The sequence below is a fragment of the Pagrus pagrus genome (assembly GCF_965226575.1).
Source record: "Pagrus pagrus genome assembly, chromosome: 13".
Lineage (NCBI taxonomy): Eukaryota > Metazoa > Chordata > Actinopteri > Spariformes > Sparidae > Pagrus > Pagrus pagrus.
In genome coordinates this window covers 2,060,853-2,087,235 of record NC_140197.1, presented here as the reverse complement: position 1 = coordinate 2,087,235, position 26,383 = coordinate 2,060,853, and the positions used below count along the sequence as shown (strand labels likewise).

At 39.6% G+C, this 26,383-nt stretch overlaps 1 protein-coding gene across 1 annotated transcript in view; it reads left to right on the top strand.

The window, feature by feature from the left end:
- The window catches only part of LOC311267764 (transient receptor potential cation channel subfamily M member 4-like), a 78,231-nt gene that overhangs the window by 2,010 nt on the left and 49,838 nt on the right, over nucleotides 1-26,383 (top strand). The window contains exons 2-11 of the mRNA XM_084370994.1: nucleotides 8,149-8,210; nucleotides 9,010-9,187; nucleotides 15,284-15,464; nucleotides 16,110-16,279; nucleotides 17,676-17,853; nucleotides 20,933-20,997; nucleotides 21,404-21,643; nucleotides 23,431-23,533; nucleotides 24,985-25,103; nucleotides 26,037-26,339. Of these exons, the coding sequence (XP_084227120.1) occupies nucleotides 8,149-8,210; nucleotides 9,010-9,187; nucleotides 15,284-15,464; nucleotides 16,110-16,279; nucleotides 17,676-17,853; nucleotides 20,933-20,997; nucleotides 21,404-21,643; nucleotides 23,431-23,533; nucleotides 24,985-25,103; nucleotides 26,037-26,339 (1,599 nt within the window). The remainder of the gene's footprint in view (nucleotides 1-8,148; nucleotides 8,211-9,009; nucleotides 9,188-15,283; nucleotides 15,465-16,109; nucleotides 16,280-17,675; nucleotides 17,854-20,932; nucleotides 20,998-21,403; nucleotides 21,644-23,430; nucleotides 23,534-24,984; nucleotides 25,104-26,036; nucleotides 26,340-26,383) is intronic.

Genomic DNA, 26,383 nt, shown 5'->3' with positions numbered 1-26,383 from the left:
GCACAAGACTGGGTTAAAGGTGCGAGAGCATAAGTCCATTTGCCCTCTTTGACTGCGAGTATCCCATAATTGCTAGTTGGACCAAATTAAAGCTGCTGTAATCATTGTTGTTTTAGCCAACTTCCTGTCTGTTTTGCAGTAAGCAATCTCCTCCCTCCTCTCACCACATGAACGAGCTGCAGTAATCACCAGAGCAGCAAACAGGAGGATCCTGCTCTCTGTGTTCACAAGCAGACAGGACCACCTCTTTATGGAGTTCTCTGTCCTGATTGGATAATATGGGCAGGGATACCAGTAAATATCTTTTTTTTTTTCACTCATGAACACTCTGAAACAGTGATTACTACTGAAATCTAGAACTATTTAATAGTTATTTGCAGAATCAGAATCAGAAATACCTTTTTGGTCCTTGAGGGGAATTTGATTAAATTTTTGATAAAATGTAATATATAATTTTAATGAAAATATATCACATGTTTTGTAATTTTGGATTGGTTTGTGTGTGTGCGCGCATGTGTGTGTGTGTGTGTGTTTGCTTTAAAGTCACACAAACTCTTTTCTTGGAGCTGGAAAGTGGGAAAAAAGCCTTATGTTAAGACATTATGGCTGGATTACACAAACAAAGGATGAACTTTTAAACCTGATTGAATTAAAAGCTCCACTAATTTGGTATATTGCCGTTTTAATTTCCTATAAATTCTTCACAATAAAAGTCCTATGTCATTTTATCATTGAAGAGCTTTTATTATGAGGCAGCACAATCAGGAACTGTTTTCACCAGCAGTAACTCAACACGTCTCATGAAACAGCTGTAAACCAGCATGATGTAACGAACAGTTAAGCACATTTTTTTTGCCAACTAGCAAACAATGTGGCATTTTATTAAAAAATGCAGAGCAGCTGAAAAGGCTTCCATTATAGGTACTAGGTCCTGACAGCATGCAAATTGATTTTATTCATATATATATTTCAATTTGGGTAGCATCTCCACATTGATTAAACACTGTTTAGTTTTGGTTTACATAAATAAACTTTAGATTTAAATAGATAATGCTGCAACAGAGCTCTGCTTAATTTTAAATCTGGATTTACTCATTTTAAACCTAGTTTTACTAAACTCTGATTAAAGATAATCTTAGATTAAATAATCTTTCTTGGTGCAACCCAGTCTATATGTGTGCTGTGGCAGCTGTTAACCACTACAGCTGCTACATAACCTTATTTCCTTAAGAAGTGGCTTTGTAGTTCTGTTTGGGCTGCAAGAGACAGAGATTGAAAGCAACTGTATCATGCAAAAAACAAAATTAAATCAGGGGCATGAAGTATTAACCTGCGTGACATTCATCTCAATGGCACCTGGCTTCAGACGAGAAGTATTAACGTGCTCTTAAGAAGAGGGAACAAGACATGTTTTAACTGCTCTCAGTGTTTTTCACTTTGGCTGCTTCACCTGATGACATTCAATTCAGTCTTGTGCTGTGTTAGTGCAACAGAGATTTTACTAGTCTAACCTAACAAGACTAGCTAGACATGCTATTTACAACTTTTATGTAAAAAGGATTTGGGTGTTCAAGGGACTGACGTGAAATTATCTTCACATTTTTGCATTTATAGTGCACTTGTCACATTCACCCATTCACATACACATTCATACACTGATGGCAGAGGCTGCCATGCAAGTGCTGACTTGCTCATCAGGAGCAATCCACCACCTCTTACATGATGGTGTTTCTATGATGGACTATTTACACACACTCACCCTCAGATTGAACAATATGGGGTTCAGTGTCTTACCCAAGGATACTACGACGAGTAGCCAGGGATCTGGGGAACGAATCACTGGCCTTTTGATTAGTGAACAACCAGCTCTCCCGCCTGAGAAACAGAAACCCATGTAAAGACATGCATATGTGAAAGTGTAAAAATAACACACAGTTTGGTCTGTTGGAAATTAATGAATTAATGAATTATCAGGTCTGCCTTAGGATCTCTATCAAGTACTGCATCTTCTCTCTTGGTTTTCCCAGCATAAGATATTTCCATTACAGGCAGACTGGGCTTTCATTTGATCAGCTTATATACTTCAATTGGGAGAAACTCATTGCAGAAGACCTATAAATAATAATACGGTTGCCCCTGTAGACCATAATGCAGTGCAACCACATAATGATGTGTAAGTCAGGGGTGCAGGTCATTGTGGAAAATGAAGAATACTGGATAGGATGAGGAAAAACTTAATAATACAAAGCACCATCAAAGAAATCCTGCAGTACAACAGCAGCTGAGTAACAGCAGAGAATCACTGCACATTCAGTGTGTAAATGTGGACGGTAGAGACCAGTAACAGGAGACAATAAAGCACTCCCTCTTGACTGCTAGTAACGTCTGGGTTGTCAATAGACAGACAAGTTGAACCAGTCCACACTCAGTGAGATGACAGATTGTATTTCAGCTTTATCTGTTTTGCCTTGGAGCACTTTATAGGTTTAAAGGAGTTTGAAAAGAAGGCCTCTGTGGTATGTGGGAAGTTCAGTGTGTGTGCAATGGTGAACACATTGTTTACCAACTAGTTTCAGAGAGCATAACTGTCAGTTTCCTTTCTCTTTGGAACCCCACAATCATGCCTCAACTTGAAGTGTCACTCATTCCTGACATTTCTTTCCTTCTTTGCTTGGCTTTCATCTAGTGTCTGCTCCAACACTTCACTTCTTCCCTTTTTTATGCAGCTGATTTCTTGTCTCCTTCCTTATCCTGTCTGTTGCTTTTTATTTCCTGCTGCTATAATCCCTGTGGGATCTCATGATCTTAGAGTACATTCCTCCCTAAACAGTTACACATGGAACCTCATGCCCACACATTCATGCACACAGCTTCTGACGAAATTCCAAGTAGACAGGTTGAGTGGTTGAGATTGGTGTTGAAATAATATCCAGATCACATCTTCTGAACATTAGGCCTATCAGAAGAGGACAGCCTCAGATTTTTTCAAGACTATTTTGATGACAGTCACAGGCTTTAAGAATCTGGCAACTGATTCGTCTATCTAGTGTCACGGCCAATACTGTGGTGGCAACTCAGTGTCTGCTGCCGCCTGCTGACACTAACCCCATTCACACTGCTCTTTGAGTACAGGGATCTTGCGCCAATTCTCTGCATCCTCCTCTGTGTGAAAATCTCAGATGCGGCAAGGGGTGAAATTTCGCTGCACCTCTGAAGCCCCTCCGGAGGTAATGTCAGAGGTAGTATCAGAGGGGCAGCACTGACGAATCAAACTTGTGTGAATGGATAAGCTGGCGGCGCAGAGCGGGAGTGTGTCGGTCTGATGGTCTAAAAACAGACTAAACAGATCCTTCACTCAAATAAAGAGAAATGTACCACAAAGCAACGTTACAGAACCAAACAACAGTAACGTAGTAACTGGCAGTGTCTTTGGCAACTTATATGAGGGAAAAAATACCTCAGTTATACGTGGAGAAGTGTCTGTCATCCTGTCTGTCCTCCTGTCTGTCCTACCGACTCTTCGTCACATTTCTGCCAGAAAAACAGCGTCTGTCCCCAGCAAAAAACTTTAACTAACCATGTGTTTGTCTCCTTCACTATTGTGTTGTTGTAGTTACTGTCTCATGGTGACGGTCAGCCCTCCTGACCGAGACTTCAGTAAACTTTCCCCCAGAAAACAGCCTCCCTCCCCCCGAGTGAGAGAGTCAGACAGCATCCTGTTTACTGATGGAGATTATGTAATTATGTGATTTAGGGCTAAAAACTTAAGTTTGTCATTTTCCAGGATGCATGGTGGGTCAGGATCTCTGGGTCAGGATCAGAACTTATGCGACTTAACCAATGGAAATTACGGTTTCAGCAATCAGGGTAGTGAATTTGACAAACCAAATTAATGTCTTAGCCATATATCTGTGGAAGAGACTCACACACACAGAAATCAGGAATCCACAACTTGTACGAAAGAGGTAAGCAATCATTCCTGAATAATGTTAAGATCCAGGAGAAATCTGATTATTGACCTTCTGTATGTTCGAATGGATTAGTGGGTTTTACAGTAATATGGTTTTAACAGTGCCTGTAAATGCAAACCTGATTTTCAGTAACTGGTTTCTTCTCTGAATGTAAACATAGTCATCTTCTTTCTATAAGACACTCCAACAAAACACAATGCAAAAATTAGGAGAAAGACATCGGCACCAGAAGCAATCAGTTATATAACAATTAGGGGTGGAACGGTTCACAAAATCCACGGTTCGGTTCATATCACGGTTTTGTGGTCACGGTTTTCGGTTCGGTTCGGTATACGTTGATCGTTAGAAAAATCAATTATGTCTTGTATAGTCAGGTTAAAACTTAAAGAATGAGGCAGTCTAACATTTGATACATCATTGTGACAGTCTTAGGTTAAAAGTAGGTAAGATTCTGGCACTGCAAGAGAGGAGACATTGCTAGTTCCAACATGCTTTTCATTTATTTGGCAAAGAAAGTTATCTTTAACAAATGAACAAATAGTTATTCACTGTCCCTAAAATGCAGTGGAATCTTTTGTGCATACTGGGCACAAATACTGAACTGAATGAAATATATAACCTGCATTTATCAATTGTGGCTCTTACAAAAATTATATCTTATAAAATATAAAAAGTAAAAATGGCTCTTAAAGCTCTTAAATCCTTTAATTACTGTAGTGCATACAAAAGAATTTAACTTTACTACTTTTACAACCGCATTATATACCAACAACATAAAGTGAAGCATAGGCTGTATCAACACTAGACTTAGGTCCCTGTTTATCAGTTCTTAATGGAAAACTCAAGTTTTTTCCCACTTGAAATTAAAGTGCAGTGTTTGAAATACAATCAAAGAAAAATAAGGCTGGATTTCTTACCAAACTGAAAGTGTCACTGTGTTATCTAAAATAACAAAATAAATAATCCAGATTATCAGGTCATCAATATAAAATGTAGCATAAACCAAACTAACACAAACTGCACTGCTTATCAACAACACAGCTCTGCTCATTCTATTATCATGTTCTTCTGTAAGAAGATCAGTTTGTCCACATTCTCTGCCAAAAGACGAGATCTACTTGCCGTGACAATGTCCCCTGCTGTAGAGAAAACGCTCTCACTTGTTACAGATGTACCTGGGACTGCGAGGTAACGTCGAACCAATTTAGCAATATGAGGATACTTAAGCTCGTTGCTTTTCCACCATAAAAGTGGATTTTCATCCACAGGAATGCAGTCTATGAGCCTGTATGACATGACCTCCTCCTCAGTGAACCAGGACAAAGACTTGGTGGTTCCCTCTCTGTTGTAAAGAGCTCCCCAAAAAGCTCTGCCATGGCAGAGTAGGAGATAACCTCTGTGGTCAAACCAGTGACCACAGAAGTCCTCCCAGCCCCAAAGGCCATCCTTGAGTTGGTCCAATGCAAGTGTAAATCTGACTGCTCTTCTGAGAGGTGCTCCCGCAGAGCTAAGGACTTAGCCTGTATGTACATGTGTCAATGCAGCAGCCAGTGCCAGAACGATGATGATTCCCAAGCCGTGATGCATGAAAGCGATGATGATTATGATGATGTATAGAAACTGTCTAATTAAAAAGGTTGCTTAATCATACTGTGGTCTAAATGTGCATGTCGATAGTTCAAGAACATCCAAGTTTTACCCTAGCTAATTTTAAACTCAAAGAAAAAACTCTTCAATAAAAAAACTCAGATTTATCTGACCAACTGCTTGTGATGTGTAGTTTTTTTACCCATATTGTGGATGTATTTCAATGGGATGATAAAAAAAGCATGTTTTTTGAGGAACATGGAATATTAAATGCTTACTACTTTTCATTACAATGATATTGCAAGAAAACAACCACACACAAGTTTTGTAGCTTTGTAACCAGCACCATTGGATTACCTGACCCTGAAAATGTGGGTTTAGCAGTTAACATTCCAGCTTATTCAGAAGCCGAGATATTACAAATTAAAGTTTTACGGTGGCCATTTTTTAAACTTCAATATGGCCGCTATATAGACATCTGAGCAAATGCACACATTGATTTTCTGACTCCTTATACAATAACCTTTCCAAAAATGTATAGTTTAGCAAATCCCCCCAAAATTCCCACAAAATTATATAGTGAACCTGACTAGCTGTTGCATTGACTGCATTCACCATATTTTTTGCATTGTCTGTAGTAACAGGGATTGTGCTGCTGCCCCTCTGCAACTTCCATTCTGTCACTGCTTCAGAGAAATGCTCGCTTGTATGGCTCTCATAAAGGGGGCGCGTCTGTAAAATGGAGCTTTTCATCTCCCATTCCAAGTAATGTAATGGGCAGTCACAGTCAGGAAACTTTCAGCAGCATTGGAGGTCCATCCATCACTTGTAAGCGCTACAAAGGCTATGTCAGACAACTCTAACAATTCCTCGTCGGGTCTCTTCATAAAGTGCGGGAATTACCGTGTTGATGAAGTGTTTGCGGGAGGGGATTTTATATCGTGGCTTGAATGTTTTAATCATACAACGAAATCCTGCACCCTCCACCACGGCAAAAGGCTGCATATATTTGGCTATGAAATACCCCACTCCTTTCGTTATGCATTTTGCCCTGTCTGACTCATCACTGTAAAGCAGTTTAAAAGCTGCGGGGAGTAGAAGTTGTCCTGTCGACTCTCTCCCTTTCCTCCCTGCGCTGCTAATTGTCTCACTGGGATGCAGTAGCGCCGAGATCGAAAAGTGGCCAAAGGTATGTCGATTGCTGCCCGTCGGCATAAACCACCTGCTCAGCGGCATATACCGATCCCTAGACTCTTATACCGTTCCTCGGAGTGGTATGCCGCTGTTATGCCGCTGTTGTACCGCTGATATTCCACCGACACATTACGGTATGTGCCGCTAGAGATTGCACTGTAGTAAAGTTCAAAGGGTTGCACCAACTGAAATAGTTCCAATGTTAGTAAAAGTAAAATTAAGTTAAAATTAAGTTAAATTTTACAGCCACCCCTCAGTAGGTGTAAAGTCCTCTGTGAAATTTCAGCATGGCACATCATTTTGAAAGATTGGATAACTTGGAGGATGAGGAGGAGTGAATTTTACCGGCTGTTTTACATCTAAATTTGGCATTAGACACTAATGTTATAGTGTTGGCAAGCTAATTTAATAAACAACTAGATACTAATTTATAACAGTTTGCAAGTGTAGCCCCATTATCTGCTTGTAATATTGTTACAACTTCACCCAATTCTAGAGCATCACTATTACCATATGTTGTGGTTAAGAGTTTCACCACTCAATGCCGCTGTTGTTATTTGAAACTAGCTGTAGATTAGGGTTGGAGGTTATAGTTATCACCTTATCATTATGCTTTTTTCCAATTTCACGTACCTTTTGTTTTTTGTTGATTAACGACAGAAATGATTTATTTTCAGCTGTTAGCCCTTTCACTGGTTGGCCACAGGAAGTGAAAGCATCATTTTACTGACAATATTTTGGTTAGTTAAGATGTACCTTACATCTCTGTGGTGCAACCAAACAACCACACAGATTCAGACTCAAACTAACTAGTTTTAACATATCATTTAGTGTGGATTTTAAGAGAGAACTAAGCCATAGCTTTTGTTAATATATGCTTATTGTGAATTTGATGAGTTACATCAACACGTTTCAAACAAGTCAGGATAGGGGCAGCAAAAGACTGGAAAAGTTATGAAATACTCCAAAAACAAGTTAATTGTTAACAGGTGATTGTGTCATGTTGAGGATGAAAGGGGCATCCTTGAAAGGCTCAGTCTATCACAAGCAAGAATAAGGGGAGGTTTACCACTTTGTGAAACGCATGATTGTACTGAGGATATTACTACACGGGCCCTGCAATGCTTTGTTAACCTGTTGTCGACAAACACAGTTAGTTTGAAATTGATTGCACTAAGTTTTACGCAGCCTCCAAACTTTTTTGGAATCTGGGTTGCATTACAGTAACACACGTCACATAACTCTTGTTGCAGGCTCACACTGATGGCTGTCCAACAGTTTGTCACTGCACCTTTTCAAAATATTTTTTGTGCTTGTAACTTGTGCTTGAGCCACAGTAATGTTCTCCATATTTATTTGTACTTATGCTTCTAACAAAATGTTTTCATGCTCACAGAGCTGGATTCCCAAGATCATCAAAAAGCGAGTGTGCACTACTTTTGTTGAAGACTCTTTCAGGTAATCTCTCCCTCTGGCTTGTCTAGAATGCAAAACTACTGTAGTTGAATGTTTTTTCTGAAGATAACCCTTTTGATGAAGGATTAATGAAGAAAAGCTCTGGTTTAACTGAATTTAAACTCTGCATTGATACATTGTTTCTTAATTGTTCATCCTAAACAGAAAGTTTGATCTTTGGGATTTCATATGACCCACGCCCCCCTCTAAATAATGCTATTTAGGTTATTAACCACATCAAAATTGAATGATGAGTTTAATAACCTGCCCCCCTCTGTTAAACTATGTCAGAAAGAGCTATTTTTCATTCTAATCCCACTTTTTTTCAGGTTTCATCAAATGTGTATTGTTTCAAAAAATCTGATAATTTTCACTCTTCTCTAAGTTGGAGAAAGTATTCCTTAATATATTTACACATTCTATACATATACAACTGTTGCCAGACTGTTAACTGAAACAGACAAAAGCAATCATGTAACCCCACTGCATTGGCTTCCATTTGGTTTCCGAATTGATTTTAAGGTTCACTCATTACATTCTACTCATTACATTTAAACATTGAAACTTTAGGAGTTCATGGAATCTGTCAGTGCCCTAAACTCTGGAACAGCTTTCCTGTTGAAATTTGACCTAGAGAGAGCGTTGTAGCATTGAAGAACTTATTGTTGAGTAGGTTACCATGAACCAGTATGCAACTTACTGTAAGAAAGTGTCTCATTGTCTCAAATGCCTTTATAATGGCTTAGGGTGTCTGTATCATACACAGAATAACAGGTTTTATGTTTTTTGTGTTGTGTGACAGTAATGGAGCATTGTGTCAGTGTGGTGGTGTGCAGGACATGCATGACTCTGTGGCACGAGGAGACTACTTTGGAGCTGCTATTGTCACCCAGTGGGACAGCAGGCAACACTCTTCAGAGTATCCCACTGATGCCTTTGGAGAGCTGGAGTTCGCTGGTGCTGGACGCCGACACAGCCATGTGAGTGGCAGTACTGAACTCCGACATAACACACAGTCGTAGATATTTCAGCGTACCTTTGGTAAAGTGGTTCAGCCTCAACACTGATGAATAGAACCCATGGATAGTGTAACTTTACCCCAATAACCTTGCTTCTGCTTCCATCCCATTAGGGATTTAAAGCTCCTGTAAGCATTGTTGTCATTGTAGCTAACTTCCTGTCCATTTTGCAGTTAGCCAACGCCTTCATCCTCTCTATGTCACCATACTTGCTGTTACAACCAGGGCCTAGGGGAAACCCTGGCGCAACATGAAAATGAGACTCTCCTCTTCCCATCACCCAAGCACCACCAGCAGCGAAGCATTTTTAAAGGTTTTATTTAAAAACACATTTAGCACACAAACAAACATGCTGGTAGTCTGGTTGAGAGAGGAGAGCCCCCAGGAACTGGGAAGAGCCGGCCTTTAAACTCCTGGCTTCGAGGCAGGAACCAATCAGCTCCATGGACAACCTTCAATCACTCAAACACACCTGCAACCAATCACACACACACACACACACACACACTCACTCACTCACTCACTCAGGTAACAGAGGGTTATTTAAGCAGAGAGACAAAACATATACGACCTCTGGGGTCGTAACACTTGCAAAAAGCATTTTTTCCCGCTTCCATGATTGGGGGCGCTGGAAGTGGTAGCTTAACCTGTTCCTTCATTGCTGGTAAACAGGAGGATCCTGCTCTCTGCCTGTTACCCAGGCAGACAGGACCACCTCTTTATGGAGGTCACTTAGTCCTGATTGGATTAAGTGGGAAGGGATACTGTTGCGGGGCTCTACTTTAAACTCCTCAAAAATGGAAAAACGATGGCGAGGCAAAATTATGACGTGAAAATCCTTTTAATTTCACCAACCTCCACAACGCAGCAGTGCAAATATTTACAGTACAGGATGGAGATTGAATTCTGCTGTAACACAATAACTTCAAAGAAACAAAACAAAAGTTGAGCAAAAACAGTTCAACTTTTGTGTCTCAGGTGTCACCTTCTCTGTGGACACCATAGCCAGACTGACACTACCAAGCCAAATGGCCGTCTTTTAAACCAAAAAGCCCCTCATCTGGGTGTATCCATTTTTACAGAATTAATCAATTTAATGCTATGAATGGGCAGAGGAAATATCTACAGGTTGTTTAAACATGAGTGTGTTTTACAACCTCATTTTACCCTGTCATCCAAACATTTCCCCATAAACAAAACAGGTGATTTGGCCACACAATCACCATGAAAATAATAAACATTTTTATTAATGGTCACCTGACCCTGGAGATGCGCGTCTCACTCTGCTACTAAACAGTTACGGAATGGATAATTATGAGATGTCTTTAACGCCGACGTAAGCGGGTCGGAGAGCCGTGTGGCGTGTGTGTGTGTGCGGACTGCAGCCAGCAACACCACGGAGCAATATGCATTGTGTGTGTGTGTGTGTGTGTGTGTGTGTGTGTGTGTGTGTGTGTGTGTGTGTGTATGTATGCCTGTGTGTGTATGCGCTGCTCACAGTCAGTGATGGAGCTGCTCCGTCACAGATACCAGAACATTTCTTGTGGGTCTACACAGGTTATTTAATGTGGGTCAACCCCACTCAAAATCACCTATTGACCTCACTCCCACTTCCCACAGGCGAGACAGACCGTCTATGGATAATTCTATTATTATCTTATTTGTCCTTTCCTCGCTCCTCACTTGAACCGGAAGTCGTTCCTGTCTGCCATCTTGCAGGCCGTCCCAATTTTCTAATTTGTGCACCGAGGAGCGAGGACCCATCTCTGAGTAGCGATGATCAAGGACTCACGAGAGTCACAACATGACTGGAGTTTCATAACAGAGTGAAAACAACAAGTTTTATATTTAGTTTGCTTTCTGGTTCAGTAGCGAGTTTAAATGTATCAGCCTGACTGTAGGAGAGAAAAAGGACCACAGACAACTTTCTTCATTTATTACAAACATTTTTCTTTTCATGGTCTGTTTTAAACACATGCGGCTGATCATTCCTGAGTGTCGGCTTTCATATGTTACATCATTTCAGTTTTCCCTCAAACATTTAGTCTAAAAACAGCTTCCAGTGTCCAGAAGACAACATAATCACAATCTGAGTTATTAAAAGATTATTTCACAATCAGAATCAAATCAAATCAAATCAAATTTTATTTGTATAGCCCAAATTCACAAATCGCAGTATAAGTACACACTATAAATACACAGTACACATTATAAATACGCAGTACACAGTATAAATACACAGTGCACAGTGTAAATACACAGTACACATTATACATACAAAGTACACAGTGTAAGTACACATTATAAATACACTGTACACAGTGTAAACATACAGTAAACAGTATAAATACACTGCCCACAGTGTACATACACAGAACACAGTACAAATACACAGAACACGGTAAAAATACACTGTAAACTGTGTAAATACACTACACAATGTAAATACACAGTATGAATACAATGTACAAAGTATAAATACACAGTACAAGTACACATTATAAATACACTGTACACAGTATAGATACACAGTACACACTATACATACACAGTACACAGTGTAAGGACACATGATAAATACACTGTACACAGTGTAAATACACAGTGCACAATATAAATGCACAGGACACAATATAAGTACACATTATAAATACACAATACACAGTGTAAATACACAGTACACATACACTGTCCACGGTGTACATGCACAGAACACAGCATAAATGCACTTTACACAGTGTAGATATACAGTACACAGTACAAATACACAGTAAAAATACACTGTACACAGTATAAGTACAAATTATAAATACACTGTACACAGTGTAAATACACAGTAAACATTTTAAATACACAGTACACATTATGAGTACACATTAGAAATACACAGTACACATTGTAAACGCACAGTGCACCGTATAAATACACAGTACACAGTGTAAATACACTGTACACAGTGTAAATACACAGGACACAGTATAAATACACTGTACACAGTATCAGTACACATTATAAATACACAGTACACAGTATAGATACACAGTACGCAGTATAAATACAAAGTATAAATATACAGGACACAGTATAAGTAGACATTGTAAATACACAGTACACAGTATAAATACACAGTACACAGTGTAAATACACATAATAAAACACTGTTCGCAGTGACAATACACAGTAAACAGTATAAATACACAGAACACAGTATTAGTATACATTATAAATGCACAGTACACAGTATAAATACACAGTACACAGTGTAAATACACATAATAAAACACTGTTCACAGTGACAATACACAGTAAACAGTATAAATACACAGAACACAGTATTAGTATACATTATAAATACACAGTACACACTACAAATACACAGTACACAGTATAAATACATGGTACACAGTGTAAATACACAGTTCACAGTGTAGGTATGCAGTACACAATATTATTACGCAGTACAGTGTAAATACGCAGTACACAGTTTAAATACACATTGCACATTATAAGTACACATTATAAATATACAGTAGACATCATAAATTCACAGTACACAGTATAAATACACAGTACACAATGTAAGTGCACATTATAAATACACTGTACACAGTGGAATTACACAGTAGAGAGTATAAATATGCAGTACACTGTGTATAAATACACAGTACACAGTATAATTACACAGTACACAGTGTCAATTTACAGTACACAGTGTAAGTACACACTATAAATGCACAGTACACAGTATTGATACACAGTGCATGGTATACATACGCAGTACACAGTATTAATACACAGTACACAGTATAACTACACAGTACACAGTATAAATACACAGAACACAGTATTAGTGCACATTATAAATACACAGTACACAGTGTAAATACACAGCACACAGTATAAAAACACAGTACACAGTAGAAGTACACATTATAAATACACAGTACACATCATAAATACACAGTGCACAGATTAAATACACAGTACACACTGTAAATACACAGTACACAGTATAAATACACAGTACACAGTGCAAGTACACAATATAAATACACTGTACACAGTGTAATTACACGGTACAGAGTATAAATACGCAGATACACACTACACAGTAGTGGTGTCAACAATCATCGATTCGGCGATGCATCGCAATGCGGGGCATGCATGATTCAGCATCAATGCGGCAACGTGCCATCGATTATGTCACTGTTTATTTTCTGGTCGATCAGCTTGTGTTCTTACACAAGAACCTTGAAATTCCCAAATGCTGAATAGTGAGAAGTTATGATGTAGGCTTGGGTCAAACTATATATTTCCTCACTCTGAAACGGATTGTTGATGATGGTGATGTTGAACTCAGACGGAAGAAGTTGTTTGGACAAATTTGGTAGTAGGCTGAGCCTACACACTTTATTTTTGGTTTACATTACAATGTATTTCACATCTTGATATTTTGTTGTATGCAGCTGATGTGATTGCCAGATAGGATTCTCATCTCAGGTATATAATTGTCATTGTCTTAAAGCTGCTAAGCTGCTGTTTTGTTGAGAATAGTTGCACTTGACTTTACTACTTGAAAAAAAGTTTCACAGTAATAAGTGGTTACTGTGTGTTGCACTGAATATTTTCATTGCTGGGTGCCTGGGTGGTTGTTGTTACAATAGTGTGACTGTGATTACTGATTAATGTTTGCATACAGTGTTGCCAACTTAGCGACTTTGTCGCTCTATTCAGCGAGTTTTCAGACCCCTCTAGCGACTCTTTTTCAAAAACACACAGTGTAAATATACAGTACACAGTGTAAATACACAGTACACAGTATAAATACACATACACAGTATAAGTCAACGCTTTAAAGACACTGTACACATTATAAGTACACAGTACACAGTATAAATATGCAGTACACAGTTTAAATATGCAGTACACAGTATAAATACACTGTACACAGTGTAAATACACAGTACACACTATAAATACGCAGTCCACAGTGTAAATACACAGTACACATTATAAATACACTGTACACAGTATAAATACACAGTACACAGTATAAATACACTGTGTACTGGCATACATTCATCTGACGTCTCTACAGCTGATCCAGCTGTGATCAGCTGCAGCCGTCATCAGAAACGGACGTCACGTGGCGCTGCAGAGGAAAGGACGTCTCATTTGTCTTAGAACAGATTTCCTCAGTCCTCTCTCCTCCCGTGGTTTCCTCGCGTCTCTCCACAAATTCTCAGTTGGCGGGACTAAGACGCAAGGAAAGGGGGCAAGTGAGGGAAACGTGGAAACAATTTTTAGGAAAAATGAGAAGCGCCCTGTGATTTCTCTCTCAAAGGATTACATTGTACGTCACTGACGTTAAGTTTTTTTTCCACGCCACGAATGCACTGGATATTGATTCTTTGTATTAATTATTAGGAAAATGGTATATGGTAAAGGTATAAAATAATGCTAATGATAAGGATGACAATTCAGGATATATGTTGTACATGAACTATTATTTATTATGAACGTTTTGCTGCTCAGGTCCCTCCTCCTAGTCAGGCCATCCTCCTCCTGTGATTAGGGAGAGAGGACAGCTGGTTTGTCCTTTTGTCTGCTTTTTGTGTTGAAGGAGTGAGGAGTGAAACAGTTTATCAACCACTAAATTACGTTTTTTATTTGCTCATTGTTTGAAGTCAACCCGGAGAATGTTTCTGTTTGTTGAAACTGGAAACATCTCCGCGAGTGCTTATTATTTAGTGAGTCGTAGACCTCCTCCTCAGAAACTACTCTGATGTTTTTTGACCTTTTTTGAATGCAAGAGTAGCCATAACAACAGTTGAAACCTGATGTGGACAGGGTGACAGTCATACATTGTGAGACACATGACAGAACAGCATCTTCTGAGAGGGAATGTTGCTTGTGGTGGCCCACTGGCACTCTAGGTTTGGTTCATAGGTACACTGAGCCCAGACAGTATGATTGATGTTAAAATGTTTTGGAGTATTGCATCTCTGTCTGTATTTGAAAAAGTATTCAATAAATGCGTTCCCTCTCACTGTCCAGTATCTGCGGCTGTCATGTGACACACCGCCTCAGATCATCTACACCCTGATGACGACTCACTGGGGACTGCCCTCACCCAACTTGGTGGTGTCGGTTGTGGGAGGCGAAGGACATGAGAAGATCAAAACATGGGTGAGAGATGTCCTAAGAAACGGGCTGGTTAGGGCAGCACAGAGCACAGGTAAGAGCCCATAGTTAACAATAGTGTTAGTAGAAAACATGGAGAATGCAACATGGAGCAGTTTGTTTGAAAACTTAGTTTGTATGAGGTGTTGTTCTGGTCAGCTGCTTGAGCTGACACCTGATTAATAATCAGGTACAGTAAAAACAACAGATTCAAAAAACCACACTTTCTAAAATTCTGAATACTAAAAAGCATACTAAAACATTAACTGTCTAGGTGATTGCTGGGTTTGGCTAAATGCTTAAATGCTGATGGTAGACCCTCCAGTCGTGACTTTTGCATTTGCTTCACTGCTCAGGAACTTCCTTCAGTGAGCTGTGGCTCTATGTTTGACTATGTCAGTCACATTTGGACTACAGTTGGTCTACTGCATACACTTTCCAGATAAAATTCACACTCTTAAGTTTCTGCTCCACATATTGGATTAGTAGACAGAAATTGACTATTTTGACAATAATTGTTTGGATCACAGTGCTTGCCAAACCAAGCAAATAGTATACTGAATCAAACAACCTGCCTCAAACAGCTTGGGATGGGTACATGTACTGTTACGCCCCTATTTGTACTATACTGTATGTTGAGTTATTAAAAACCTCACCTCCTGTGTCCCACCTCACTACCTTTTTTACTGCTTTTGCCCAGGGGCCTGGATACTAACAGGGGGTCTGAGGGAGGGCGTAGGCCGCTGTGTTGGCGAGGCGGTAAGGGACCATGGGGCTGCGGCCCCAGCTCTCTCCCAGAAGAAAGTGATTGCTGTGGGACTGGCACCCTGGGGCCTGGTGCACAACAGGCAGCAGCTTGTCAATCCCCAGGTACACATCATAATGCATACCATGAGCTTGTCCTGAGATAGTCCACAAAAATGTTTTGTAACCTCAGTGTTACATAGGTCGATACATATTTTCCTACAATTTCCACAACTAAACTCAAACTGTGCAACAGCCGTGACAGTCCTTACCATAATGGTAATTACTATTTTAATTTCCAATTTGAATGTTTCATTTTAGAACAAGGGTGTAGGTTGTCATATGGACAGTAGGGACATGTCAGACAGAGAGAAAGAGAGAGAGAGAGAGAGAGAGAGAGAGAGAGATGTTGTTTGGTGTTGTGTTGGTGTTCATGTTGTTATTTGTTGTGTTTTGTCCGAGTGTTGGACAGATGCTTTGACAACATTGTTGTTAAAACTTTCATGCCAATAAAAAGCCCCTTTGAATTTGAATTTGAATTTGAGAGAAAGAGAGAGAAAGACAGGTAGAGAGAGAGAGAGAAAGAGAGAGAGAGAGAAAGAGATAGAGAGAAAGAGAGCAAGAGAGAAAGAAAGAGAGCGAGAAAGACAGAGTGAGAGAGAGAGAGAGAGATGTTTTCCTGTGCACCTCCCCTACTGAGTTTGTCAGAGAAGTTGATAAGTTGGTTAGTGTTCCGCTCCATTCTTATGTGAGAGCTCAGATAAATAAATGTTTTCTATGATTTTGAAACAGGAGCCTTAGAGCTAGTGTCCATAGCGTTTTTCTCTATTACCGCACAACAGCTTCATCCCAGCACTCCCCAGTGCGCTGCCAGCATTTTTGTGCCTAATAAAAGAATGCAAAGGTTTTATCAACTCTGTGTATAAATCTGGTCCTTGGAACAACAAGAAATGATGCATCTGAGGATCTCAAGGAATAGGAAGGGGGATAGGGAAGTAAGAGATCTAATAAATCAAAAAAAATCTGCGGCCTCTCAGGGCTTTGTAAGCAATGCAAAATATCTTAAAATCAGTTCTAAAAGCAATAGGCTTGTCTATAGCCCCAGAAAAAGACACATGAAAATACTTGAAACACCGCTAGTGGACATTTTCACTTGTTTGAAAAGATAAAACTTGGAAAATTGTTATAGAAAAGACTTGATAATGATAGATGTTTGTAGTGATTATGTGAGAGCACAGAGAGAATATAGTGAAGTGGGAAGAGAGTAAGTGGAGCATCATCTCTGTAAGTGAAGACCCCACCTGCAACACTTTAACCAGTATTTTTCAGCATGTGTGTGGGAGTTCAAGTTGTTGTTAATTGAAACAAAGCAAAGCATGATGAACGCTGTGGTTGGCTTGTGTTTGCTTTATGTGAGGCAACACTAGATCCTCCACGCAGATCAGCAGAAGGGTAGCAGAGTAGATTCCATCCCTTCCTTGGCGTGAACTCACTCACATTTAATCGTGTTGTCTGTTTGAAGGGGAGTTTTCCTGCTCGTTACTATGTGCAGAACACATCACGTGACTCCAGCTGCCTGGACAATAACTGCCAGGCTTTGCTCCTGGTGGATGATGGAAGTGTTGGCCGCCGGGGCGGAGAGACAAGCTTTCGTGCAAGTCTGGAGGACTACATTTCCCATCAGCGCACTGGCATTTGGGGTGAGAAAGAGACATACACAACAGCCACTTTCAAACATGAAATCTGTAATATTACTGGTCCATCCATTGCTGGTTTTGTTGGTTTGTCAGTAGGATAACACCAAAACTGCAGAACGGATTTACACTTTGACTGAGGATGATCAGACCTTTTGACTTTTGTTGATCCATTTGTTGATCCATTTTTCTCACTTTCTTTAACATTGTGTGAAAGGGTGTTTGTCGAATGTTTTTGTAAATTTGGTAACACTTTACGATAAGGGTCCCTTAATTAACGTTAGTTAATGCATTATTAAGCATTAATTAAGAGTTTTATAATATTTTAATAATCATTGTAATGTTTTACTTAACATTAATTAACATATTAGTAAATGCATTAATAAGCAGTTAATTAATGTCTACATAATGTCCTTATGTATGCATTACTTAGTACTAATTAATACACTAGTTAATATATTAGTAAGACGTTAATAATGCCTCATAAGCGTTACTTAACCATAGTTAACCATTAGTGAATGCTTTTTGGACCCTTATTGTAAAGTGTAACACATCTATCCCTTAGGTAACACATAAGCATTACTGAACCACTATTAGTTGAAATGTAGTTGAAGCAATCACATTTTATTTATTAATTTTTATTAATTTTACACATTTTGTTTAAAACAGAATAAATCTTGAGAAAACCTTCCTTGAGAAAACCGTGAAACAGTATGAAATAATTTCAGTCAAAACACAATAACTAATGTACAGTAAAAGCCATAAATTAATTTAGGCTTACTTAAAGGTAACCTGCCACTGATTTACTTAGTGGAGTATTGTCAACAACAGTCGAAATATAGACAAATTTTGCCAAAGTTAGAAATCTCAGTATTGTGACAGCTTAGTGGGCTACACACATCCAAACACCAAACAAAATAAATGTATTATTAGTCAAACCTGTACACAAATTTCATCCAGTTAAACAGAGACACCTTCGAGCTTGTGAAAATCGACTTGTGTCGAATAGACTTCTTGCGCTTGCAGTTGTGTCGCCGACACCACCTGGAAAATACAATAATGACAGAGGTATAAATTAGCATAGCTAACACATTCTGTGCTGGGTTCAGGCACCACTAGCCTTGGTACAAGACTGTCAATACTATATGACAAACTGGTGGGGGCAGCCATGGGCATAATATACATAGACGCCTAAAGAGCGACCATTTTTTAACAGGCCCAGCAGAGCCGTCAGTGCATGTACAGGTATGGGTAAGAGGCACTAAGCAATATCAAGAAAACAATTATTCGCTTAATCTTCGACCAATTTCCAATCGGTTTGATGTGTTAAAAACTTCACACATGTATCTATGATACAGGAGGCTTGGATACATTAAAAATGCCGGTATTACTACCCAAATACTTTATGTTAACAGCAGTTTTCACGTTCTGCTTGTTTGCATGTTCTACTCAAATGCAATATGTAATAATAATAATAATAATAATAATACTGATATAATACTGAATAATAATAGTGACCAAAAAAGTTATCCCACAATGTTAGCTAAAGTTACCTACCATTCAAATCGGTCCACGGAGGCTATCTTTTTCTTCAGTTTCATTTTATGGTGACTATGGTGACGATTTCTAACTTTTACATATGTGTCTATATTTCGAATGTTGTTGACAATACTACACTAAGTAAATATTCAATCCCTGTTAACTCCCCTGTCAGCATTAAGCATTTATATATACTATTACTACAGTGTTCATAGTATTCATAGTATTCAGTATTGTTAATATTATGTATATACGAGTCAATTCTATTTCTTATCTTCTTATTATATTGTTTATTTTTTCACTTTTTATTATTGTTTATTGTAATTACTGTCCTTTGGCTGCTGTGACAAGACAAATTTCCCCATTTGCAGGACAAATAAAGGAATTCTGATTCTGATTCTGATTAATGTGTTACCTAAAGGATACATGTGTTACACTTTACAATAAGGGTCCAGAAAGCATTCACTATTGTATCCCTTAGGTAACACATTATAAATGCTTAACTGCCTCATAAGCATTACTTAACCATAGTTAATGTATTAATTAACTCTGAGCAGTAGACATTAATTAACTGCTTATTAATGCATTTACTAATATGTTAATTAATGTTAAGTAATACATTATAATGATTATTAAAATATCATTAAACTGTTAATAAATGCTTAATAATGCATTAACTAACGTTAATTAAAGGACCCTTATTGTAAAGTGTTACCATTAATTTCTCAGTGAGTAATGGTTGAATCTCATTCAAAGAAAATAATGGTTAATGGTTTTGGGTGGTTTAAAATTTAATTTAGAGTGATGCAGGGCTATTGAGTTGATATTGGATTAGCCAGCAATGTCTAAGACACTATAAATAAACGTCATGTTTTGACTGTTGGCTTTTATTGAAGGCATCTAATTTAGCTAAAATTTGCTTGCTGTCATAAAGATCTTTTTCAAATATCACAATGAAAAAAACAATGCAGGGATAGGTGCATGTCTGAAAGCAACTAATGAGAAGATGTGTTTGCATGCTCATATTTTAATATCAACCTTGAGCTTCAAGATATATCTCACGCCATGTCATGTTCAAATCCATTCCATTTCCAAATCACAAAACTTCTGACCCACTAAAACTCAGCTTTACTGTTCTTACTGAGAGTGAATGTGGACCTAATGAAGGTACAGTATGTGTAGACTATCTGTGTAAATTACTTGCCTGCCCTCTAGTGGTCTAGCTTGTAGAGCACATTGCACAAACTTCAAATGCTTTTACAAATACATTTTGTAAAAGCAAAAGATCTCTGAGCGTAAAGCAGGATGCTCCTCTTTTGTGTCCAGCAAACTTTTGCTCTATATAAATAAAAGCCAAAACAAAGGGGTCTGGAATGCAAGGAAATTGAAGACAATCTGCATGGAAGCTGAGAGGTTTCAGAAACCTACTACAATCAATTCAGCTCATGATAAGAAATGGGAGGTTGTGTGTATTTTAAGTTGTGGGATATTATGAGAAATCATTTCTATTTTTATTTTTGTTTGTTTGCTAAATGCAATGCAACAGGTAGTGGCAGTATTGAAATCCCAGTGTTGTGCATGCTCATATCAGGAGACGCAAACATGCTGGAGGTAAGGAAACTGTCAAATACATTCTCACTCAACACAAACACTATAATAGGTTTTTTGGATTCTACCAAAATATTTCACCCATATTGTTTTATGACAGAAAGAATATTTTTTTAGATTTAGGGAATTTAGCAGCAGCATGAATGTTCTTCCATACCTATATGTATCTGATCGCAAAGAAAGCTGTTTTAGTTTGTTTCAGCATTACTGCACCCTTTACCCTACACTTATTGTAAAGCTCATAATTCTTCATAATTATTGTGATATTTGTATATTTTCAAGTTAAGTTTCTAACTTTGTAACGCAGTTTTGCATTTTGTCAGCTATCTGGGTACCTTTCAGTTCTCAGCTCTTTTAGAAGAGAGATTGCCATCCCACTGAAACTCTTTGTGTATGTTCCCTGGCTCAGAGATTAGATGCTTCTCTGAGGAATGCTACACCCTGGCTGATTCTTGCTGGTTCTGGTCCAGCTGCAGACCTTATCAGTGAGCTGCTGGGCAATCTCTTACCTGTCCCCCTCAGTCCCATCTCTCCTCCAGCAGAGGGCGAGGTTTTTGAAGGGCCTAGTGCAGAGCTCCATGACTGGGTTCTTGACAAGGTCCGGAGACACTTCCCAGCTGAAGCTGAACTGGAGAAACTGGTGGATTGTGTGAGTCAGAAAGCACATGAGAGAACTTGTATGTGTGTGTGTGTGTGTGTGTGTGTGTGTGTGTGTGTGTGTGTGTTGCTTTGCATGTAGAGAAGCAAAGCGGGAAGCATTGCAATTACTGCCTGCAGTTGTTACAATTCTAAAGGAAGGGGAAAAGAGGTTTGTGGAGAGAGTTGTATGAAGTGAGACAAATGGGGGACACATACATAGGTAGGCACAGGAAACTGGATTTATAACTGAACATTAATAATTCAAATTAAGGAAAATTCTTTATATTTGGGGGATTTTTTTTGTCCCCAGTGTAGTATGCTCAGTTTCCTTCACACTGTAGTTCTTGTCATGGCTAACTGTACTGTAATGTGCCGGAGGCAGTGCTACCAGGGTCAAATGTTGAGTCTCAGCATGAACATGAACTTAAAGGAACTTGGGGCAGGATCAAGAAATAAGACTCAATAGTGACGCGACGGCCGTTGTGGCCGTTAGGGTAACTGCAGCCATCAGCCAAACTGGCACGGGAACGCGCATGAACTCTTCACAGCAGTGCAGCTGATGCCTTATCCCCTACACACACGAAGCAGCCGGGAAGCCAGCTCGCTGTGTGTAGTGACACACAAGCGCGGCGATTTATCATTATGGTTGATGCAGTCTGAAAGGCACAGGCGAAAGCAAAGACGGCATATTGGGGGACAGAAATATCGTCTCTGATACGGGATTGCTGTGTGTAAGCGGCTAATGTTACTACACAGACACAAACAAACCGTTAGTCTGTGGCTACATCCAGCTGCTAACGTCACCTCCCGGATAACAGGTTGGGCTTTTGGTCCCATATATAAAGGGACATATTTCTAACTATTCGGTTTCAGACTAAAGGATTGTGGAAAATGCTCAGTCTGTAACTATTCAGTGTTACACAGCGATGGACTAAGTTACATGTTGGAGATAATGCTACTTTGCACGTTAGGTCACTCCGAGTCCTCGGTGATCTCATATGATTTTCAAATCAAGCTCTAAACATGACCTGTAATGTTTTCTTACCTGGTTACTAGGAAATGAGCCATGTCAGCATCTGTTTTCAGTCCCAATTCAAGTTGAAGCTGCCTCCATGAGCCGAACGCGTATCCAATGTTTATTCAGGTGCCAGCCTGGCTTTGGTCGTAATTTCGTTTCGACTCACGACATGCCACTGATAAAGCCTTCGTTTTCTTCTTAGTATGACTTTTTAGTGGACTTTGTGTGGTGGTGGGTCATTTGCTGGCCGTAGCAGAATGCATTACTACCCAAACACTAGTTTGGGTCCATCGCGCTTGTCTTCTTCCCGTATCCAAGGACGCGCATTCAGCGTCATCTGACGTCACGTCCGCAGGACTGCACAGGAAATTCGGGCCCAAATTGCAGTACATTATGCAGCACACAGCCTGTTCAAGGCAATGGAGAGATACGTGGGTGGGCTCATTCTTTTTGGTTTTGAACGCTTCATCACCCATTAGCATTAACAAACTTAAAATGCATGTTTATTTTTTCACAAATCCTGCCCCAAGTTCCTTTAATTCCTGCAGCTAATCACCACTGACCTTTTTTTCAACTAAGCAGACCATATTGTCTTTGTTGTTTGTTGTCTAATAGTATTGTACGTGGGATAAATTTACAACTTGAAACCTGACTGATATAACCTCACCCACCTGCTAATCAACAGATCCAACATTACTGTTTGATTGATGGAATGATGTCCTATATGAAATGAAAGTTTTTCCAAACAGTAATTTCCTTTACTATCTCTGTGTGCCTAGGCTCTGAGTATTTATCAGAACAGAGAGCTCATTACTGTTTTTCATGGGGAACAGGAGGGATCTGATGACTTTGATACAGTTCTCCTCAAAGCCCTTGTAAGAGGTAAGTCAGTTATTGTAACGTCCCTGGTTAAAAGCCATAGGCTGTCAGCCTGTTACCCTCCGGTCTCTCTGCCAAACACTGGACTACAGGTCAAGTCAATCAGCGTGCGGGCCGGTGGTTGGTGGAGAGAGTGGGAGGGGGGGCGGCAGTCTCAGAGTCTTGGAGTAAGAGAGAAAATGTTTGTGTGTGTTGCTGAGAGCTGAGAACGTGACTGTGTATTTCGTTTTCGTGAGGCTAAATAAAACGTTGACTTCAGAGTTTTTCCTCGTCTCGGACACTTCTGTGAAACGTTACATTATTTAAGTTAACAATGAAAAAATAACGCAGATAAAAATATAACATAAAACAGGGATGACACAATGGTGAGCCTGAATACGTTTTCCAGACTTTAGGGGCCACAACTTCAAAGGCACAGTTTCCTTTAGATTTACACTTGGAGTGAGTTATAACCAATTAACCCTGATCAGAAGAGGAGGAAGATCTACAGCTACCATGGGGCTGAAGTAGATGTGTCTCTATGTAGAAAGCTGTTTGACCCTGCAGAGTTCTAAAAGTGATCACAGGAACAATGAATCGACTTTAATGGGCAGTCAGTGTAGTGATATCAAGTTATTTTAGATGACTGGTCAATAACTTGTAAGTGATCCAGTGAAGGTTTGCTAAAACGGGTGAGGAGGGTGTTATAATCTGTACATGCGACATCTATTGCACGTCTGTCCGTCCTGGGAGAGGGATCCCTCCTCTGTGGCTCTTCCTGAGGTTTCTTCCGCATTTTTTTTTTTCCCTGTTAAAAGGGCTTTTTTGGGGGGCAAGTTTTTCCTCACTCGAATCGAGGGTCGAAGGACAGAGGGTGTCGTCTCTGTACAGATTGTAAAGCCCTCTGAGGCAAACTGTGATTTGTGAATTTGGGCTGTACAAATAAAATTTGATTTGATTTGATAATCGTCAAGAAGGGACGTCATCTCAGTTTAAGACAAAATGGGTCTATGTTTTGCAATGTTGGGATCATATCAGACCCTTAAAAGGTAAATCCAGCAATTTTACTCATTAAAATGTGAGTTTACAGTTCTTGGGGAGTACTAATATATGTGGAAAAAAGTTGTACAATGCCTTTTGTGACATCATGGGGGGCCATTTATCAAATTATATGCAGCTTCCTGGAGTTACGCTTTTAATATTTAAGACAAGGGTCTGTGCCTAGTCAGTAGTGACAGCTAGATTTCAAAGGAAAGATTTAAGATTTAAGAGGAAAGCTTATAGAGATCTCAAGATAAGTGGTTCTCAACTGGGTTCACCTTGGGACCCACATTTTATGGTGTCATTAAGTTGTGACCCAATCGATGTGCGTCTCTGTTTTTCTCCTAGTGTTCTCTTGCCATTTGATATTCTCCCAGTCAGTCTTATCATGTCTTACATTTGCCTCTTATACCATCTTTGTGTGTGTTTTTGAGCGAGTAAACGTGTGTCAAGTGAAGCCAGTGAGTACATTGAAGAGTTGAAACTGGCCGTGGCCTGGAACCGAGTGGACATCGCCAAAACTGAGCTCTTCAATGGAGACATACAATGGAAGGTCAGATTCAAACTGAAAAACTACTGCAAAACTACCTTCTATACACCTGGCATCAACAAGGATTTGGGATATCACAGTGTACCAGGAGAACGCTAAAAGTTTAAGGCGTCACTTGTTTTTACAGGCTACAGCACATTAAACACTGTTAGCATGAACATATCAGCAGAATTATTGTGTAAAAAGTCAGGTTGCAGTCAGCTGGTAGCCAAGCAGCTGCTGAATGAGCCAGTGATTGTGGAGCAAGAATAAACCAGCTGTGTCACACTCAGGAAGTACAGAGTTGTATTTCCTGTGTGAAACAGCTGGTTTATTCTTTAGTCTCATCTCCCTGCCTTTCTCTTTCTCCTTTTGATACCAACTCAAATGCAGAAAGTGAAAGGCAGGGAGATGATTTCAGTGATTTAATGGAGCAAAGTTTACTGGCTGGCAGAAAGAGGCAGGTAACAGGCAAGCTGGTCCAGGTAATAGTTGAAATAATTTGATCCTCTAAAACCAGTACTAGGCAAGAAACTGATAAGCAACATGGCAAATGACGAAAAAATCCAGCAAGGAACAAATGAAGAGCACTGGTATGTATGGTCTCTGACGAAAGAACGAGATACAGGTGAAGAGGTGGGCGGGGAAGTCCAGGGCCAAAATGATTGCACAGACATGATACGAGCTGTTTGAATTCTCTAAATGCTCTGCCTGGACTACTGGTCTTTCATCATAACTTTGCTACTCGTAGATTTTGATGTGTAAAATTGGTGTTGTGCACTTTAATAGAAATTGAGAGAGCTCCAAATGTTACATAGTCACATATACGACTACACATGCTGATTTTAGTTTTTATTAAATGCGTTACAATAGTACCAAACCTCCTACAGAAAGTGGTTAGAATGTATTCCTGCATGTTTTAATCTCAGAATGCTCATGAGGTGATTATATTTTCAGTACGAGGACCTTGAAGACTCCATGACAGATGCACTGATCAATGACAAGCCTCAGTTTGTGCGTTTGTTCTGCGAAAATGGTCTGAATATCCTGGACTACCTCACATACCGGCGCTTGGAAAACTTGTACCACTCACTGTCAGACAGCTCACTGGCCTACATTCTGCTCCAGAGGCGTCTGAGCGAGAGGCAGGGTGTGGCTGGATACCTGCCTAACCTGGATGGAGCTGTGACAGTACCTCTGAAGAGTCCCCAGAGTGCACTAACTGGACCTGCATCAGCAATGGAGCTCAGCCTATTCGAGGTGAGGAAGATGAGTTGAGAATGGGCAAAGGGGTAGCAAGGAGG